The sequence below is a fragment of the Panthera leo genome, chromosome B1, assembly GCF_018350215.1.
Source record: "Panthera leo isolate Ple1 chromosome B1, P.leo_Ple1_pat1.1, whole genome shotgun sequence".
Lineage (NCBI taxonomy): Eukaryota > Metazoa > Chordata > Mammalia > Carnivora > Felidae > Panthera > Panthera leo.
Genome location: NC_056682.1, coordinates 6,264,774 through 6,285,757, shown reverse-complemented (window position 1 = coordinate 6,285,757; position 20,984 = coordinate 6,264,774). Strand labels below are relative to the sequence as shown.

The 20,984-nt window shown below is 40.9% G+C and overlaps 1 protein-coding gene across 3 annotated transcripts in view; it reads right to left on the bottom strand.

The window, feature by feature from the left end:
• The window catches only part of MCPH1 (microcephalin 1), a 269,778-nt gene that overhangs the window by 145,035 nt on the left and 103,759 nt on the right, over nucleotides 1-20,984 (bottom strand). For all 3 annotated transcript variants that reach the window (XR_006201405.1, XM_042934174.1, XM_042934173.1), the window contains exon 11: nucleotides 19,890-20,052. Coding sequence is in view for 2 of the 3 variants with exons in the window: in XM_042934174.1 (XP_042790108.1) it covers nucleotides 19,890-20,052 (163 nt within the window). In the remaining variant the exon portion in view is untranslated. The remainder of the gene's footprint in view (nucleotides 1-19,889; nucleotides 20,053-20,984) is intronic.

Below are 20,984 nucleotides of genomic sequence, written 5' to 3'. Positions count from 1 at the left end.
TATAATGCTTTTAGAAATTTTTGCAGGGAGTTGGTGATAGGTACATACGAAACTAAGCAATCAAAATGACCGTCAATGATTAGCTCGGGAAAACCAACAAACAAAAATTACCAGAAATGAATCATAGTACCTTACATGGTTCAGTTCAAAAAGCACCCATATACTCATTCCTCTGTGTGTGTGTGTATGTGTGTGCATCAATGTGTATTTACATGCATAATAAATGTTAAAAATCATAACCATATTGAGTACACTGGGGAACAGAAGAGAGGATAATACTGAAAGACAGCTATACAGGCATACTATGATCTTCCTCAGAAGGAAGTCAATGTCTCCTAGTAAATTAAATAACAAAAAACAAAAAAACAACAACCAGCAAGAAAAGCATTTTATTTAGAAATATGTAGGCAAAATATCAGAAGGCTAATTTAGGAGTGAAAATCCAGGCTGGGAAACAGCAAGGCAGGCAGGGTAGGCCATTTTTTTTTTTTTTTTTTATTATAAAGCCTCATAAATTATACTGGATGTTTAAAAACACTTAGGTTGGATCATTTTAGACTTACAGTACAGAGAGTTCTCATTTAACTACCACCTAGATCCCTCTATTGTGTGATCATCCAACTTAACTTTGCTCTTCTCTTTCAAAAGTGCTTTTGCAACTAGAACTGGCTTGTCAATATCTAAAAAAAAAAAAAAAAAAAAAAAAAAAAAAAAAAAAAATCTTGCTGAGCCTGTAATTGGAACTGAGTTGAATCTATAGATCAAAATGGGGAGAACCAAAGAGAAAGACAAATACCATCTAATTTCATTTATACGTGGAATCTAAAAATAAAAACAAAACAGAAACAGACTCCTGTATACAAAGAACAATCTAGTGGTTTGCCGGGGTGGGGGGGAGGAGAGGAGTAAGGGGATGGGAAAACTAGGAGAAGGGGGTAGAAGGCACAAGGATACAACGTACAGCATAGGGAATGACAGTTAGTATGTAATGACTTTGTATAGTGACTGGAGTGTGGCTAGATTTATCATGGTGATCACTTCCTAATACACATAAATGTTGAATCACTTTGTTGTACACCTGAAATGAATATAACATTATATGTCAGCTATACTTCAAGAAATAAAAAGGAGAAGGGAGAACCAACCCACAGCTTAAAAAGTATACATATTTAAAAAAAAAAAAAAAGTATACATATTCACAGGCACCTGGGTGGCTCAGTTGGTTAAGCTTCCAACTCTTGATTTCAGCTTAGGTCATGATCTCAAGGTTTTTAAGACTCAGCCTCACGTCAGGCCCTGCACCAGTCAGTGTGGAGCCCGCTTGGGATTCTTCCTCTCTGCCTCTCCCCTGCTCACCTGTGCACAGCACACTCTCTCTCTCTCTCTTAAAATAAACAAATATTTTTCAAGAAACTTATCCATTTTCCCCAATTCATGAACATAGTACATCTCTCTTTTTATTTAGGTCTTCTTTGATTTCTTTCATAGTGTTTTGTAGTTTTCAGCATAGACCTGCAAATATGTTGTCAAGATTTAAATATTTTAATTTCTGTGGATGCTAATATAAATTGCATTTTATTTCTTTTTTTAATTTAATGTTTGTTTATTTTTGAGAGAGAGAGAGACAGAGTGCAAGAAGAGGTGGGGCAGAGAGAGGGAAACACGGTATCCAAAGCAGGCTCCAGGCTCTGAGCTGTCAGCACAGAGCCCGATGCGGGGCTCGAACTCACAGACTGTGAGATCATGACCTGAGCCAAAGTTGGACACTTAACTGACTGAGCCACCCAGGCGTCCCATAAATTGCATTAAAAAAATCAGGATTCCAGTTGTCTATTGCTAGTACACAGAAATACAACTGAATTCTGTATATTGAGCTTGCACCCTATAACCTTGCTGAACTCACTAGTTGTGGGAGCTTTTTTGTAGATTTGTTGATGTTTTCTATGTAGCCAGTCATGTCTTTTGTGAATAAACAGTTTTATTTGCTGCTTTCCCAATCTGTGTGCATATTTTTTTTAGCTCCATTATTGCACTAAGACCCACCCCCCCCCCCAATACAGTGCAGAAGAGAAACAGTGACAGCAGTACAATTACTTGAACTCCTTTGTGAGGTAGATTGATTTGATTTGTTAAAAAAAAAAAAACAAAAAAAACAAAAAACCACACACACACACACACACACACACACACAGGAAAGCATAACCCCAAAGTGTTTCTGGGCATAAATGAATGTATCTATGTATGGAAAGCACAGTATTTCTTCACTTTTAAATTTAAAAAGTTCATACTGTTATTTCATAGTGGTGCTGGCTAGTGGTCATGGTGCTTTTACTAACTGCTTCGACTTGCTAATCTCCAAAGAATAGTTAGAAAATTCAGTGGTCGGAAGTTCTGTAGCCCATGATCAGGAAATGTCACTTTTATTTTTATTGATTTATTTTGAGAGAGAGATAGAAGACAAGCAAGGGAGGGGCAGAGAGAGAGGGAGAGACAGAATCCCAAGCAGGCTTTGTGCCATCGGCTCAGAGCCCAATGTGGGGCTCGAACTCACAAAGCTGGGCTGAGATCAAGAGTTGGACATATAACTGACTGAGCCACCCAACGGCTCCTACATGTCACTTTCCAAACCAGAACCAATCAAATTAATTTCTCTTAACATTAATTCCTTAATTTCTAATAATTTCTTAATGTTTTCTTATTTGCATAAGAAATTTTCTTCAGCTAAGAAAAAAATTAATTTATTCTAAAAGCATTTAGTAAGCAAAAACACTAAACAAGGTACGCTCAATTACTAACTTCTCAAAAATGATTTTAAAGAGAGGAAAAACAGTGTGGAATTATTTCAATGTACAAGTGATGAGAGAAGGTTGGGAGAGGGAGAAAAGTGGCATGAAATAGTGATTTTGGGTTGAGCTTGAAAAAATTAATGACTCCAAATGGTTAATGACTGCCAGTACAAAAATCACAACTGTAATATAAAGCTGATTTAACTCACTTAAAAGCATTATTGATTGTGTTGAAAACATTAACATTCACAATTTTTTATTATAATATTAAGTGTATTCCGAGATTCTAAATGGCCAGTTGAATCAGTCATTGTTTTGGGACCTGTCCCAAGAGCTTACTATCTACCATATTTAATTGGTTAATTCAAATGCAGTTGTAGCACTAACAATACTCGTAAGAACATAGCAGGTATGGACAAAGAGGGCCTTCTTTGTGGGAAACATCAATAATATTCTTTGTATATAAAAGACTTCATGTTGGGGGCACCTGGGTGGCTCAGTCGGTTGAGCGTCCGACTTCAGCTCAGGTCACGATCTTGTGGTCTGTGAGTTCGAGCCCCGCATCGGGCTCTGGGCTGATGGCTTGGAGCCTGGAGCCTGCTTCCGATTCTGTGTCTCCCTCTCTCTCTGCCCCTTCCCCGTTCATGCTCTGTCTCTCTCTGTCTCAAAAATAAATTAAAAAAAAAAAAAAAAAGACTTCATGTTGTTCAACATATCCATTGATGACCTTATAATCAAATCTGAAGACAGAAACTTATGCCTCAGATTTAACCTGTGGGAATCTAGTTAATGTCAAATAGTTCAAAAGCATACTTCATGTTCTAATCACTGAGAAGAGACTAGGGTTGTCTGTACTGCTCTCTGCCCTACCCATTCTTGCACCCACCAACTGCGGGAGCTGTAAACGTTTATGGAGGTATAAAAACATATATTTAGCATTTGCAAATCTCTTCTTCCTTAAAAAAATTTTTTATGGTTATTTAGTTTTGAGAGAGAGACAGAGACAGAGACAGAACACGGGTAGGGGAGGGGCAGAGAGAGGGGGAGACACAGAATCCAAAGCAGGCTCCAGGCTCTGAGCTGTCAGCACAGAGCCCAATGCGGGGCTCAAACTTAAGAGCTGTGAGAGCATGACCTGAGACAAAGTTGGGTGCCTAACCCACTAAGCTACCCAGGATGCCCTCAAATCTCTTCTTTCCTATAGAAGAGGAACAAAAGTAGTAATTACTAATCTTTTGCTATTTTAAGCTAACAAGAAAACAATACAAATCAAATTACAAATGTCTTCTCATCAGAGTTTATAGATTCTTTGTCTCGGTTATAAGAGTAATTAATTTGCTCAAACAACAACATCTTAAGAGAATTCGCTACTATGCACATTGTTTTGCCTTCTCCTAGAGGGAGAATAACATTTGTGTTTTTTCCACAACTACACAATATAATGTACTAACACCACAGAATCCAGGCAACCGGGTTAAGCCAATCTCCATCTCTCTGCAGCCCTGTGACAAAAGGCGAGTTAAACTTTCTGTCACATGAAAACATTATCCATCAATTTAAGTTACAAATGTATCCACGTAGCTAATGAAATAGTTGTGGCAATGAAGTTATTTCTAGGTTAAACATCAGGCTTAAAAAGTTGGGGCTATCAATGGTATAATTTTTAACAAATTAATAGGGCATATAGGGTGCTTATGTCCCAAACACTTGGGAGCCAGAAAACAGAGGAGGTCTGGTCTTCCAAAAGGACCAACTTGAACTGGCAAAGTTTCAAGGCAATAATATTTGTTCCAAAATAAGCCATTCCTCTGTGTTACCAACACATCTTTTAACATCAAGAAATGCTTTACATGATTCCACAGTTATTTTAAAATATAAACCTATTCTGCAGATGAAATGCCTCCCTCAATGAGGCAATTTTCCACAGATGATTTTTAAAAATTGAGTTGCCATTCTCAAACTACATAATTAACCGTTTTAACGCGTACAGTTCGGTGGCATTTAGCATATTCACTCCTCTCTCATTTCAAAATAACCATTCTGGGAGTATACCCCGTACCCAGCAAGCGACCCCCCCATATGCCCCAGTCCACTTCTCACCAGCTGGCTGTCTCTGCACGTTTGTGTATTCCACAAACACCATAGCTGATGAATCAGACATTATGTGACCTTCTGGCTCTGGCTTCTTTCCCTGAGCATAATGTTTTCAAGGTCAAGGTATGACTTGAATGAAGGCTACTGATGGGTATCAAAAATGCTTGTTTAATGACCATAATTGATATTTATTGAGAACTTACTCAGTAGTTTATTTCGATGACCTTTCGATCATTTTGCAGATAAGGAAAATGAAGCTTCGAGAGTGTAATTGCCTTACAGGTCACACAGCCAGTGAACGGCACTCTCGGGGCGCCTGGGTGGCTCAGTTGGTTAAGCGTCCAACTTTGGCTCAGGTCATGATCTCATAGTTCATGAGATGGAGCCCCGCGTCTTGGGCTCTGTGCTGATGGCTCAGATCCTGGAGCGTGCTTCAGATTCTGTGTCTCCCTCTCTCTTTCTGCCCCTCCCCTGCTTACATTCTCTCTCTCTCTCTCTCTCTCTTAAAAATAAATAAGCATTAAAAAAATATTTAAAACTCAATCTATCTGTTAACCTTTCAAAAGCACATACAGTGGTGGGTAGCCACAGAATACAGTTATCCAAGTTTAAGGTGGTACAAGATAAAAATATTCTCTAGGCTATCTCTACAAGTAGATGCCAGAAAGATTACGGGCTATAAATTGAGGACAGCCTGACTTCAAATTTAAAATTCACCATTTTCAATCACTGTAACTATAAGCAACTCACTGAAACTTTTCAAGTCTCTGTGCCCACAGTGGAGTATTGTATTGACACGCGGAGAGAGTCTAAGCCTCCTGGCGGAAAAGCCCCTGTCCCTACATTGTCTATGTCTGGAAGCAGTGCCACCTCGTCCTCCAGAAATGGCCAGCTGGTCTCTAGAACCTTCCAATTCAGCACACGGTCCTAGGGCCAGCAACCTGCACATCACCTGAGAGCTGGTAGCCAGTGAAGAAGCTTAGGACCCAGACCTACTGAACTAGAGTCTGCATTTAATAAGACCCCCAGAGGATTCATCTGTTATTAAGTTTAAAAAGCAGCACTCTGGCTGTCTCAAAAAAAAAAAAAAAAAAAAAAAAGTGGCAGGAAACCAAAACCTTAATACAACCTATTTAACCAAGACAGATAAGATAAGCAATAAGGTACCAAAAATAAGTAGTTAAGAAGTCTGTTTCCTTTTTAAGAGATACTGACAGAGACTAAATACCAGATAGAAAGAGGAAAAAGACGCCGTACATTGATATATGCTCAAAATATTGTTACAAAAAAGTTCCGCTATATAGTACACAGGCACTTAAGTGAGATTTATGCCGCTCATAGCTCACCTAATCTTTTCCAGCCGGAAAAAATGAAAATGGATTATTCTTGGATGTTAGAGCTTAACGGCCACTATGAGCCACTTTTTACACATTGCTAAGCAAAGACCAGGGTGACCCAGCATTTCACCAGCGTACTTCCATGTGAAGTCCAAACATCTTTATAAATAACACAAGCTCGTACTTTTCTTATCAAAATGAAAACAAAGAAATAAATATAACACATTCCAATGTAACTAAAACAAACATCAGAAACATCACTTCAGTGTATGAAAAACAAAGTAGAAATTATTATTACCATCATAGACAATAAGCCAAATATTATGGCTACTAAGAACAACCACTGTTTCTTATTCTTTCTGTGAATTTAAGTTGTAAAGTTTTTTTTTCTTAAATGAGAGCATCAGGTCATCTTATTTTCATGAATTTTAACAAGAAAATCATGAACTGCATGGGTACTTTCATAATTTATAATGATGTACAATGTTTTTATATGACATTTTTAGCTCATCAGAGGCAAATAGAAGTCCTGGGGATTTTGTAATTTTTTTTAACGTTTATTTATTTTTGAGAGACAGAGAGAGACAGAGTGCAAGCGGGGGGTGGGACAGAGAGAGAGGGAGACACAGAATCCAAAGCAGGCTCCAGACTCTGAGCTGTCAGCACAGAGCCCAATGCGAGGCTCGAACTCACGAGCTGTGAGATCCTGACCTGACCCGAAGTCAGGTGCTTAACCGAATGAGCCACCCATGCGCCCTAAAAGTTCCAGGGATCTTTAAAGAAATAAGTATGTTTGGTCATCTACCAACTCACTTACTCATTCAACAAGTATGTGTTGTGTTCCAGCTCCATCCTGGGTCCTGGGCCAGGTGAGAAAAGACAGGTACAGTCTCTGTCCTCAAAGAGCTTGTATTTTGCTAAATAACCAGGTCCGTTAAAGAAATTCTGCTTTTATGTTTGAAACTTTATTTTGCCCTAGTCTCTTGTGCCAAGAAGGGTATGGCTATCTCTAAGTAAGTTGTACCAACAAAAAATATTGTTTAAAATTTAACAATTGAAACAAATGTTCTACCACAATAAAGTATATATGACATATCAGGAATCGGTGAAGGTCAAAGGATACAAACTTCCAGCTACAAAATAAACAAGTCATGGAGATGTAATGTACATCATGGTGACTATTTGAAAATTGCTAAGACAGTAGATCTTAAAAGTTCCCATCACAAGAAAAAAAAATGTATGGTGACGGATGTTAAATAGACCTACTATGGCAATCATTTCACAATACGTAACAAATGTCGAATCATTATGTTGCATGCCTGAAACTAATACATCACTTACACTTCAATTAAAAAACTGTGAATAGAATAAAGTATTTGTATACTATTCTTTCTTGTTTTGTGATTTATCCAATGAAACCAAAATAAAAAAAAATTACATAAGGGGGTTTGGCTGGCTCAGTTGGTGAAGCATGTGACTATTGATCTTGAGGTTGTGAGTTCGAACCCCACACTGGGTGTAGAGATTATTTAAAAATAAAATCTTAAAAAAAAAGAATTACATAAAACAAAATTTGGTGGAGAGGTATTTCTCTGTGCACTGAAGGGCACTCTCCAGTGGTCAGAAAGACAACCAACTCAAAAGAACTACGGTTTCTGTCATGGAACTGATAAATCTACCATGCATCTAAGGCAAGCTATTATTTCAGTGGACAAAACCACTTTTAGTTACAAATTTCTCATTCTCTGGTAAAGAAAAGCCTAAAAAGTTTTCTGTAGAGAACATTCCAGGGCAATGAATTTTAGGAGAAATGTATTGTGTAGATCATACATAGACAGTGTCAGGTAGCAAAACGTACAATGTTGTCAACTACAGTTTTGAAGCACGTATGCCAGTTGTCTAAAATCTGGTATTTCTTGGGGCGCCTGGGTGGCTCAGTCAGTTGAGCGGCCGACTTCAGCTCAGGTCACGATCTTGCGGTCCGTGAGTTCGAGCCCCGCGTCGGGCTCTGGGCTGATGGCTCAGAGCCTGGAGCCTGCTTCCGATTCTGTGTCTCCCTCTCTCTGCCCCTCCCCCGTTCATGCTCTGTCTCTCTCTGTCTCAAAAATAAATAAAAAAACGTTAAAAAAAAATTAAAAAAATAAAATAAAATAAAATCTGGTATTTCTTACATCAGCTCTCTTCAAAACCTAATGTTATCACTAAAGCCTAATGCACAGAGGTTCTTATGCAGACACAGAGTTCAAGAGTGATGTTCTTTGGCAATCTATTTTAACTTGGGGACAGAGCTTAGAAACCTAAAAGAAGGGAGAGCTAACAATGTCCCCAACATTACTGACAGATACCCAAAAGGACATGCAAATGACAGATAGCTGAAAACTATGTGCAAGAAGTCCCAGTGCCTCAAATCATGGCTGCATTTTTCTGATGAGAACCTAAAGTTAAGATATTCTGTGTTGTTACTGAAAATGAGAACAGTTTCACTGGGCGTCAGAAGAGACAACTGGGGAACTCAACAGAAAGTTGCGGAACTGAGATAATAAAGATGAACCTGTAAGAAAAGCTGAAATTTGTTTCTAAAAATGATCTTGGAATTTGTGACGCAAGTCGGTATCAACCATAGTGGAAGTCCTACAGTCTTCAATGGTAAGGCAGGAAAGAGATTACTTGAGGTTTAGAGAAATTAAGAACTGGCATGAGATGTGCCAAGTTAAACAAACACAGTGTGGTTCCCGATGGCCATCATTTTGAAAGGGATGGGCAGCGATGTATCAAACAAAGCTGAATCTCTTGATTTGCTGATTCTCAGCCTCATCCATTTAAACCGTTTGCCAAATATGGCATCTTTTGCTTTAATAGACATAACCTCAATCTAGTTTCTTCCTTCCTGCTACACCAATAGGTTCAGGTGCTCCACAAGCACACTCCCAACTTGCTGTGATAAAATCAAATTGTCAAGCACCGGAAATATCATCTTTCAGCTGGCCACCTCCCAGAGCTTTCATCATATCTCATGTTGCCCCATCCAGCTACCAGGACCTGTGTCTCTGATCCACTTGCAACAAGAGATCTAGAAATAGTTGTGCCATTTCCAGCTCTTTACTTACTGTTCAACCTCCTCATCATTGCACTTGCTGTTGCCAAGGCTCCTGAGAGCAACCATCTGCTCAAGTCCAATGGCTGGTCCTCTGCCTTCACAGTATTGGTCTTACAGCATTTGTGTGTGTGGTCAAATACACTCTCCTTCCAGAGACAGTTCCTCCTCTACCTGAGCATCACACTCTCCTCAGGGCCACCTGATGTTTCTCAGTTTCCCTTGCTTGCTCGTCCTCCTCTTTCTCAACTATTAAATGTTGGCACAGCCTGGGGCTCAGTGTTAAACTCACTTCTCTCCTCACTATACACTCACACCCCAGATACCATGGCTTTTGTTCCATCTATGCACTAATGGCTCCCAAAGGAATATGTATAGTACTAACCTTTACCCTGAAAACACACACACACACACACACACACACACGCACACACCTATGTGATATTGTGTGATATCTCTACTTGAATGCCTAATAGGAATCTCACACTCAATATGTATACATCAGAATTTCTTATTATACGCCAAACCTCAAACATTTTTCTCCCAGTATTTCCTGCCTCAGTAAATGGCACCACTATCTACCCTCAGAGGCTCAGGTAAAAAATTTAGGTAGGAGCCATCGTGACTTCTCTAGTCCCACATACTATGTATTATCAAATCCTGTTAGATCTTCCTAAAAAGTACACCAGTCTGATAGCTTCTCTGCATTATGCTGGTCATGGCCATGATAATTGCTGACCTATCTGATCAAAACTGCCTCCTTCTGGTCACTCTGCTTACTGTTACCTTTCTGCAATCCATTCCTTACATAGAAGCGAGAGAGACAAAAGCCTGTCACTCTCTAGTTAAAATACTCCAAACACCCAGTCGTGACCTCCAGAGCCATGCTCTGGTCCCTGAAAGCCTCTCCATATACCTCTCCTTCTTCTCCTCACTCAAAATGCCTCAGGGCTTTCTCTTCCACACAAAGTCTCAGCTTCAGGACCTGTGCGCTTGCTTTCGTGTGTCAGGTGTATTAATTCGGTTCTGTCTAGCACTTTATAACATTAAAGAATGAATTATTAACATAAAGCTATGAATTCCAAAAAATGGCGAAGGAACCTCATTCATACTATAGTCAATGGCTGTGTCCAGAGTGACTTCACACACTTCTTGCTCTCAAAAACAGCTCTCCTTTAAACTGTGATCATCACGGTCCTGTTCACAAACCTTCTCAGATATTCTCATGAAAGGCAACACCAAAGCCCTCGATTTTCCAGGGCAATCACCTTTTCTCACCTGTCCTCAATCATGGGATTATGGAACTAGGAAAGCACTGTGCCTCCAATGTGGAAAAAAAGCACACCTGAGGAATTGCCAGGATGAACCAAAGGGATGGCAGACAGGGTGGGGGATGTGAACAGGACCACCTATGCCCTGGGGTGCCAAGGGTCGGTTCCGCTGCATCTCATGTGAGGCTCTGCAGAGCAAGAGTGCGGGCAGTTTTCAGGAACTACTTCAGTGAAAGGAGCGAAACACCACAGTCTCTCCACAAACAGAATCCATTGTGTGAATAATGAAAGGTCATAACGCAGGTGCACTTTGCCATGACTACTTACAGCCACTGCTTTGGACGATGCCTTGAGGAAGGCTGTTTCAAAGATCCACATTCAAGTCAGACAAGTTTTTTTTTTTTTTCCCCCTAATGTCTCCATCACTAAACACAAACAGGGTCCTTCTCTGTTGCAAAAACATTCTGTAAGAACCCAGTGAAACAGTGGATATGAAAATGTTTTTTAAAGTGTAAGTACTTTACCAAGCTTTAATCTGTGGCACAGAAAAGAGAATTTTGGAATCAGGCCAATGAGGGATCAAAGAACCAAGCTGTAGACCTTAGTCAGCTTAGTATTATAAGTGCCTAGCACATGGCTGTAGCCAATAAATGTTAGAGAGAACTTAAGAAAACAGCTCAAAAACCCTAGTGACAAATGTGGTACACCAAGTTCATTCTGTCTAAACCTTATTCTTAGAATGTGCTCAGAAATTAAGGTAGAACAAAAAAAGAGAGAGAGAGAGAGAGAGAATGGTTTTCAAGATGATTCTTTTTAAATAGTCTTGAGAAGGCAATGTAATGGACTAGAACACCAGTGACAATCCTACACTCAAGGCCCGGTTCTACCACTGGTGATAACACCAGGAGAGCAACTCAGCTTCCTCCTGGCAAACAAGAGGCCCAGACTGCGTGAACCACGGGCTGCATTGTGATTCTGACCTTCGACTCTATGTTTGCGCCAATTAACTCAGACGCACCGCTTACTGAATCCAGCGCGAGGAAGCCAACATTGAATCACATTGTTTCAAGAAAATTAACTCATTATGACATCATCTTTTGATTTATGAAACACTGATTATAAAGTGTTTTTTGTTCTTTTGTTAATAGTTAAACTGTCCTGAAATCTGGCTGTAGAACTGACCGAAGTTCTTATTTGCATTTACAACTGATCTGGCTTTAAAACACTGCCATCAAGTCTTGTTCATAAGCTGTTCGGAACCAACATGTTTTGACCTGAATACAGGCTGAATGACTCCTCAAGTCCTATGCCGTGTCTCTGAAAAGGAGATGGGGCTAAATGCATTGGGAGCCAGAAGGAAGAAGCCTTGTTCACAGGGTCTCCCACTGCCTTTCACTGAACATGAAGAGTTACAGCTAAGTCAGGGGAAAAGGGTGGAAACACCAAATACATGAGAGGCAGAAGACAGGGTCTCTAAAGAATTCACACAGCACTATGCTTAAACACAACATGACAAAAAAGCTTTGGTCTACAGGGATACTTTGGTCAAATCAATTTCTTTATTTTTCTGTTGTGTTACTTCCTGTCTCCCACGAATAGGAAACAGAGCAACTCCTGACACGGTTTTCTATTTCTCTGTATCTGCCAGACAATTCAGTCACGAAGCAGGAAAAGCACAAGTTATTCTCTCTGCTGAAAACAGCGGGCCGAACAATGGGAGTACTAACCGCTGTAAACATGTAGAAATTGCCAACACGGGCTTCAAAAAAAAAAAAAAAATTTTTTTTTTTAAATAAAAAATTCAAACTGAAGTTTGTTATAAAATGACCTTTTTTTTTTTTTGATATGACTAACTGGGCCACATACAACCATCTAATTTTAAAGAACTGCTAGAATGCTCCTTTACAAGCAATTTCCAGAGAATACCACACAAACCCTAAAATAAAAACATTCTCAGTAATGTTTTTCTTGGAGGCAAGCTTATACAGCTAGCCAAAAAGAATATTTTAAGAATCCCCCAAATTGCATTGGGGACAAGGAAAAAAGGAGGGGGACCACAGAGAGAGAGAGAGAGAGAGAGAGAGAGAGAAAGAGACAGAGAGAGTCATTCCTTTACACACAGACAATGTGGTCCTTGAAGTATATCATATGGACGCTTCAAATCTTGATCCTAAAAGAAACCTGAGATATGGAATTCATATCTCAAGTCATACACAAGTGCAGATGAACGTTACATTGTGTACTGAGCTTTAGAAATTATGTGGGCTGGCTTTACTAATGACAATGGAGGCTATCCTCTCTCAAAAAAATTTATCATGCATGAGTTTGAGCCCCATGTTGGGTGTAGAGATTACTTAAAAAAAAAGTTTATCATGTTTGTGCAACTGCAGTTTTTAATATATATTTTTAAATGTTTATTTATTTTTGAGAAAGAGAGAGAGAGAGCACAAGTTGGGGAAGGAGAGGGAGACATAGAATCTGAAGAAAGCTCCAGGCTCCAAGCTGCTGGCACAGAGTCTGACACGGGGCTCGAACCCACAAACCATGAGATCGTGACCTGAGCTGAAGTCAGATGCTCAACTGACTGAGCCACCCGGGCGCCTGTGTGTGACTGCAGTTTTTAGGAAATTAAAGGAGGGAGGCCACGGAAGAAGTCACTATCTTTGTCTTATTTAAGTGACATAAACAGGGAAAGAGATTCGGTTCATTTCTAAACTTTTTTTTTCCCTTAAGAGTGCAAGTCAGCAAGAACCCATTAAAATCAATAAACACGCAAGGCCAGCTGGACGAAACATTTCCCAGTCATCCCCAGTGTGGCACGAATACACAAACAGGCATTTTACTTTCAGCCACAGTAGATCTGGTCCTTCTCAATTTCTTAGGAATTGGTACTTCTCACAAGTAAGGAAGTGTTCGGGCATCACTGGTAAAGCAATGTCTGTAGCTGTTTTCTTAGAAAGATACGAATGCCAGAGCTGTCACTCTTTAAACTGTGAAAGTGATCACTTTCAGCAATTGTGCCCTGATGGTTCTGGAGAAGGCCAAAGTATATACGAAAATCAGTACTACGGTGGCTTTGACATAACTGGAGTTTCCATTTATACTGAAATACCTCCGGATACGCAAGGGTACCCTTCTCAGGTCCCTCAAACTCCTACGTGCCTGCGGTGCTCAAGAGCCTTCACGGATGTTCCTGGGTGCTAACGAGGATGGGCCGGACTGTCCGTGGCAAAGATACCACTGGTCCAGAGAAACAGTATCTTTTTTAAATTGTAGGGTTAATGCAGTCTTTCTGTGCACGAAACCCATGACACAGATAGTAACTGATCCTGGTAGCTCTTTGTGGGAATTGGAGACACTGTCACTTGTGTTCGAAGGCTGGCATGTGTCAGCTTCTCACTTTCTGCCAGTCGCTGCCGTGAGCACTGTACGCGTTTAACTCCCAGCGCTCACAGAATCCCGTGGGGGACGTGCTGTATGTGGCTCTGTCTCACACACCGGGAAGTGCGGCTTGGTGAGAAGGACTTCTGTTCCCCGCACCCGGGCAGGTCAACCAGGTCTATTCCAGCTTCGTGCGGGGATGAGGGTCCAACTTTCGGTTGGTGAAATCACCAGATCTGAGGCTGGCCACGTAGCCTGGCGTCGAACTTTCCCGTAGTCAATTATCTTCCTCTTGTTTCATGTTATCATCCTACCAACTGTGAAAACATCAGAGGCCTGGATCTTGTGTTACAGTCTTGTGAGTCTTCTATTTCAAAATAATCTTAACGTAAATGTACTGCCAATTGGGACATTGTAAATGATGGTAATACTATAATGGAAATACTTGGGGACCTCCAAGGAGAACGCATATGTATGTATTTACCTATGTGTGCGGATGTGTATTTTCACTGTAGGTATTTAAACAGTGAATCAACTTGCATAGGTATTCTCTCTGAACAACTATTTGTTGATTTTGGTCTTCCCAGCAGAAGGTAAGATAAAATATATGAAACTGTCAGAAGTCATACCTTATAGAACTAACAGTGGCTTAATCAGTAGCTTAGTATGGGAAAAGTAACAGTAAATGTTCAGGTCACTGCTTCATCACTATTTAAAATCACTATACTGGTATATACAGTGCGTTAGTTAAAAATATTAACTGGGGGCGCCTGGGTGGCTCAGGCGGTTAAGTGTCCAACTTCAGCTCAGGTCATGATCTTGTGGTTCATGAGTTTGAGCCCCACATCGGGCTCCGTGCTGACAGCCTGGAGCCTGCTTCGCATTCTGTGTCTCCCTCTCTCTCTGCCTCTCCCCGGCTCGTGCTCTCTCAAAAATAAATAAACATGAAAAAAATTTAAAAAAAATTAAGTGAATGCTTTCATGCACTATTTTGCAAGCTTTAAAACTCAGAGGAAGGCTCTCAGTGTTCATACTGTTACAGTTCTGTCTCCGTCCTGCCTTTGTTCTTGTCTTGGAAGTCCACATAGCTGGCCCTCCCTCTTCAGGTTAACCCAGCTCCCTGCCAGCATCACCCAGTAAGCATGAAGGAACATGGACAGCTTCAAAATAGTCAGAGACCCAAGGTGAACTATTTTATTCTTTATTGTTTTCTTAATTTCTCAACTGTCTTTCTTCTTGTTTATAATCAACAAAGCCACCTCTGAAGACAAGAAGTCCTAAAGGAATGCATTGGCAGAACTGGTTCCTTCGGGATGCTCTAAGGGAGAATGTGGTCCAAGAGTCCCTTGGCTGCTGGAAATCCTTGGCATTCCTTGGCTTGTAGAGACATCACTCTAAGCTCTGCCTCTTCACATGGCCATTTACCCTCTCCATCTTTCTAAGCTTTCTTAAAGCTTATCCTTACAGAATTCAAACCAATTAAAAGTCAGCAACCTGGGGTACAATGAAGCGTGGAATATGGTGCTTCAGGAATTAATGCATTTGTACTTATGACAGAATGTACTTGTACCTGATTGCAGAATGATGCCCTCCCCAAAGCTGTCTACAGCTGAGACTCCAAATCTGAGAATATGTTACCTTCCATGGTGAAAGGGACATTACAGATGCAATGAAGTTAGGGATCTTGAGATGGGGAGCTATCCTGGAGTATCCAGGTTGGCCCCATGAGACCATAAGAGTCCTTATAAGTCAAAGATAGAGGCAAGAAGCCAGAGGTGTGACAACAGAAACAGAAGTCAGAAGGATGTGACTGCTGGAAGGGGCCACAAGCCAAGGAATGCATGTAGCCTTTAAAACTGGAAAATGCAGGTAACATGTCTCTCCCCTATAGATTCCAGAGAGAATGAGGCACTGACAACACCTTGGCTTGAGCCCAGTGAAACCTATTTTGGACTTACAACCTCCAAAACTGTAAGAGAATAAATTTTTAAGCCAATACATTTCTGGTAATTGGCCACAGCAGCCACAGGAAGCTAATGCAGTACCATGGACCCTTTCGAAGAAGAAATTACTCAAGGTGGTGCCGCCTTATGCATATTTAAGAGAATTGCTTCCAGCCTGGCTGGTTGACCATCTGGCAAGGGTCCATGGGTGACTTGTGTACTCTTGGTGCAACCAGCACTTGCAATGCAATCAGTGGGAGCCAGAGGGAGCAGAGGCCGTTGCATCAAACTAGCAGGGTTCCTCTTGCCAGATTCATGGTTCAGGTGACTCCCGGTGTGGGATGGCATGTGCCACCTTGGCTGTGTCTTGTCTTGGCACTGGCTTCTCTCACAGGCTTCATGACGCCTGTCTTGGTGCACAAGATGAAAGGGAACCCAGCGATAATAGGTTCCTCTTAAATCACAAAGGATCTTTGTTAAACCATCAAGTCCCCTCACGACCTGCAGCCTATCCCTGAACCCCAAACCCCTAAACCCCAACCTCCTAGTATTGTCCAAATCAGAGAGTGTCTTGCCACCCAGTCTAAGCTGTGGTTTTTTCTCACTGGGATACTAAGGCAACAATCTGCCGGCATATACTCTGATGCTATTCTTTCTTCCCCACGGTAAGTTCTCCACACAGCAGCCACCACCCTTTGAACAACACAGGTCAGAGCATCTCACTCCCTGGACATAAACTTTCTGATAGCTCATCATGACACAAGGAATATAATCCAAGTACTTCACCATGGCCAAGGTGTCTTCACCATCTGGCTCTCTTGTCTCATCTACCACTTTTCCTCTTGGTGAACCTCAACACACTGTTCCTGCCTTTGAGATTCTGCCCCATTGTAGCAGTCAGCACTTCACAGGCTAGATCTGGAGGGCTGACTTTGTAGGATCTGTCTGGAAACGCCAACAGCTCGACACCTGGAGGCCTGGGGTCCTGTGGGAGAAGGGGGTACGTCTGGTGGAGGCGTACCTCAGGGCAGCCCCACTGAGGGGACCATCCTACCCTGAGGCCAGCTGGTTCACCAGAAGGCAGCCCACAAGGCAAGAGATTCACCCGCGTTGTGGCAGGCATCACTGCTGTCTTTTATTACTGAGCAGTATTCCACAATATGGAAGGATGGTTTACTTATCCATATTCACCCACTGAGGGACATCGGTGCTGTTGCCAGGTTTTCGTGATTATGAGCAAAGCTGTTACAAATCTTCAGGTACAGATTCTTGTGCGAGCATGAGCTTTCATTTCCCTAAGACAAACACCTCAGAGCCGGGTTGCTGAGTGACATGGTGAATATACATTGAACTTCATGTAAAACTTCCCAACTATTTTCCAGAATAGCCATACCACCTTCCACCCTCACCAGCAGTGTACAAGGGCCCAGGTGCTCTGCATCTTTGCTGGAGGATCTGTTGACATATTCTATTATTTAGCCGTTTTATTAAATGTGTGCTGGTACCTCACTGTGGCTGCAAATTATATTTCTCTAATGATATTGAGCATCTTTTCACCTTTGTATCTTTGGTAGAGTGTTCAAATAATGCTTATGGGATGCACCTGGGTGGTTCAGTCAGTTAAGCACATGACTCTTGGTTTCGGCTCAGGTCATGATCTCATGGGTTCATGATATCGAGCCAAGTGTCAGGCTATGCACTGACAGCTTGGAGCTTGCTTGGGGGCTTCTCTCCCTCTCTCTGCCCCTCTTCAACTTGTGCGCACTCTGTTTCAAAATAAATACATAAAAGATTTGTTTTGAAAATGCCTTTGGCTATTTTTTTGTTTGGGTTGTTTCTTATTTTTGAGATTTGAGAGTTCTTTATAAAGTTTTGATTAAGTCTTTTACCAGGTGATACATGGAAATGTTTTATATTGGGTTCCTTATAATGTTCTTCACAGAGTATAAATTGTTACATTTAATAAGTGTCATTTATCACTTTTCCTTTTACACATCATGCTTCTCATGTTGCATCTGAGAACTCTCCACCTAAATCTGGGTCATGAAGATTTTTATCCTGATTCTAAACTATACATGTGTATACATAAATAATCAATTTGTCTCTATTTTCAAAGAATTATTCTGAGATTTTATTGGGAATGTGTTGAATCTGTAAACTGTTTTGGGGAAGAACGACATTTTAACCACACTGAGTCTTCCAATCCATGAACATAGTATGTCTCTCCCTTTGTTAGTTCATAGATTGTTTTAAACCCGTGTTTTATAGTTTTCAGCATACAGACCCTGCAGATATTTTTATGTTAGATTATATTTGAGTATTTCAATGTTGACCCTGTATGATTACATCTTTGTATCCTGGTAATATGTTCTAAGAGTTTTTTTGCAGATTTCTTGGGATTGTCTACATGGACAATCACAGTGTCTACGAACAGACACAGTGCCATTTCTTCCATTCTAATCTAAATGTATTTTATTTGATTTTCTTACCTGATTGCACTTGTACTTCATTCATTCACTCATGTGACCAAGTGGCCCAGTTCTGCCTGACCACTGGAAGTTCACCAAATAACACATTCGACTTCCTGCCTTTCTAACGTGTAGTGGTTAATCCCACATATAGTAACCATATGTTAAATTTGCATCTGGCTCTGTTTCTATGTATTATTAGGGGGAGAATATTGGCAGTACGTTGAGCATAAACATGGAGGCAGCTAGGGAGTTGGTCTTTACGCATGGCAACAGTAAATGCTGATTCTCATGTCTGACTTCTCTGCTCAGAGTCCCAGAAGAATAGGTCGGGTACAGAATCAGGCACAGATGTATATCCTCATAAATGATAAAGAACATTTTTTCCTCTGAGACATGAGGGAAGGAAGAGCTAACTGATAAAGATACAGAAACACTGTGAATTGACGAAAAGAAGGCAGGGTATTCATTCATGGAAGCTGGAGTTATAAATGATATTTCTTACAAATAAATGTGGATCAGTACAAACACATAATGAAGTATGGTAGTCACCAACTGTCACCAATGAAAATAGTACTTTTGTGTTGGGGGGATAGAATTTCAAACTTTTCTACTTCATGACTTTAAGCGCTGATGTCACAAACGTCTTGGACCAGAAAGCTGCAGGGTTAAGTCATGACCCCGGAAAAAGACCAGAGCCGTTCTTAAAAATCCATCTGTAGCTTGTTTGTGTATTACAATTCTACCGGTTTAAATTAACACAGTATTAATATAATACATTGTTAGGGGGAAGAGGAAGGAGGGTGGATATGTAGCAGATGCAATATAGTAGTAACACAAGTCACAAATGACTGTACTCTCATCAGACGTCAGTGCTTTGGAGTGACCATAGGTTGAGGACCAAAGTAAAAATAGAAAGAGCAACAAACAATCTCAATTTCTATGAATAAAGAAAACAATGATTAAAAAAACAATCTACCTTTAATGCACAGAAATAAGGGCAAGTAGTGTTACAGATAGATATGCGTAAGATAAAACATATCCAAATGGGATTAAATGAACATGTTTCATCCTAAGTAAATCCATCTGTAAAAACAATCACTGAATTCTTTTGGCTTTTTAAACCATCACTAACATAGGTCACATTATTTCTTGGTCAAACACAGAAGAAAGTTCATTTGACTGTGAGAACACGCATTTTGTGTTTTCATTCCAAGCCTGTTCTAATCTTATTTCTGCCAGTGGCTGAAGTCTGTATCTGGACAGCCACTCTTCTGCTCTCGGTCCACACGCCTGCTGCCGGGCGATCAGCAGTGGCTGAAGGTGGAGACCCAAAGGGAGAGAGGGTTCAGGGACACAACAGGAACACGGTGTCTACTGCTCATAGGAAAGTGTGCAAATTAGCCAAGTGCAAATCTAGTGATCTGGTGTCACCGTCTTGGGGAGATTGCATCTATCAAAACACCTTCTGTTGTAACATACGTACGTCCGACATTTGTTCACACAAATGCTTACCCACTCATAAGAGAGAACCCAGCAGCCACGGGCAATTCCCAGCAGCACATTCAGAGTGCGCAGAGGCTTGCCAGCGAGCACATGGGTAGTAGTTTCACACACTTCCTGGGCAAGTGAAAAGCCCTTCAATGTGTTCACAACCTGGATGACGATGTTCTGTGTTCTGTTAAACAGGAGGGAAAAAAAAAATCAACAAAATGACTAAGTTTCCTACATATGAACAATAAGGTGGTAAGACTGAATCATAATTTCTAAGAACTAGAAAGCTAAAATTCTACACTGATCTCAGCCATGGAACTCCTGTGTTAATTTCTTTACGGTCAATGACTTAACATTTGGGGAAATTCAAAAACTTCAGCTCTCAACTACAACTATCTATTTGAACAGCTGAGAAAACGGCCCCAAGATATAAGAAGCTCCCCACCCACCCCCGTGCCCAACGCCAGGGAAGCTGCCAGCATCACAAACCAGCCTCTGCTTTTCCTACCACACCACACTTCCTTCTTGGACAGATGTGAACCAATCCACGCACGGTCAGGACCGAGCGTATCACCTGCTGATTTTATTTGATATTTAACATTTGTCTGAATTCACACATACAGTTTTTTTTTGTTTTTTTTTTTTCTAAGTATGAGGGAGAAAAGGGCCCTTCTTATTACATTATCAGATCAAATCTTAGGGCAAATTTGGCAGAGTCTCCTTATTGTTTCAGAGCCCATCATTGTTTGTCTTCTGGTCTGTCATTCCACGAGTGCCTCAAGCACCTTTAGAAAAATACATATTCTTCCCCTCTAATTTCCTCACCAAATTGCTCACCATTCTCCCTGTCTTTCCTTTATGACCACCTTTCTAAAGCCTTTGCTTGTGACACATTGCACTCCCCTATCCCTCCCAGCAAGTTTTGGAAATCCCCAGTGAAATACAAAGGACACAAAGGGCATTCTGAGCCACACTATGACGTACACAGTGAGTTAAGAGATAAATTTCTCTCGTCTCCAAAAATTGTTATGAAGGAAAAGAGGCTGCTGTTGCACATGCTTGCACAGACCACCTCTACCAGCACCCTGTCTACTCCAAGGTGCCTCTGAGTTTATC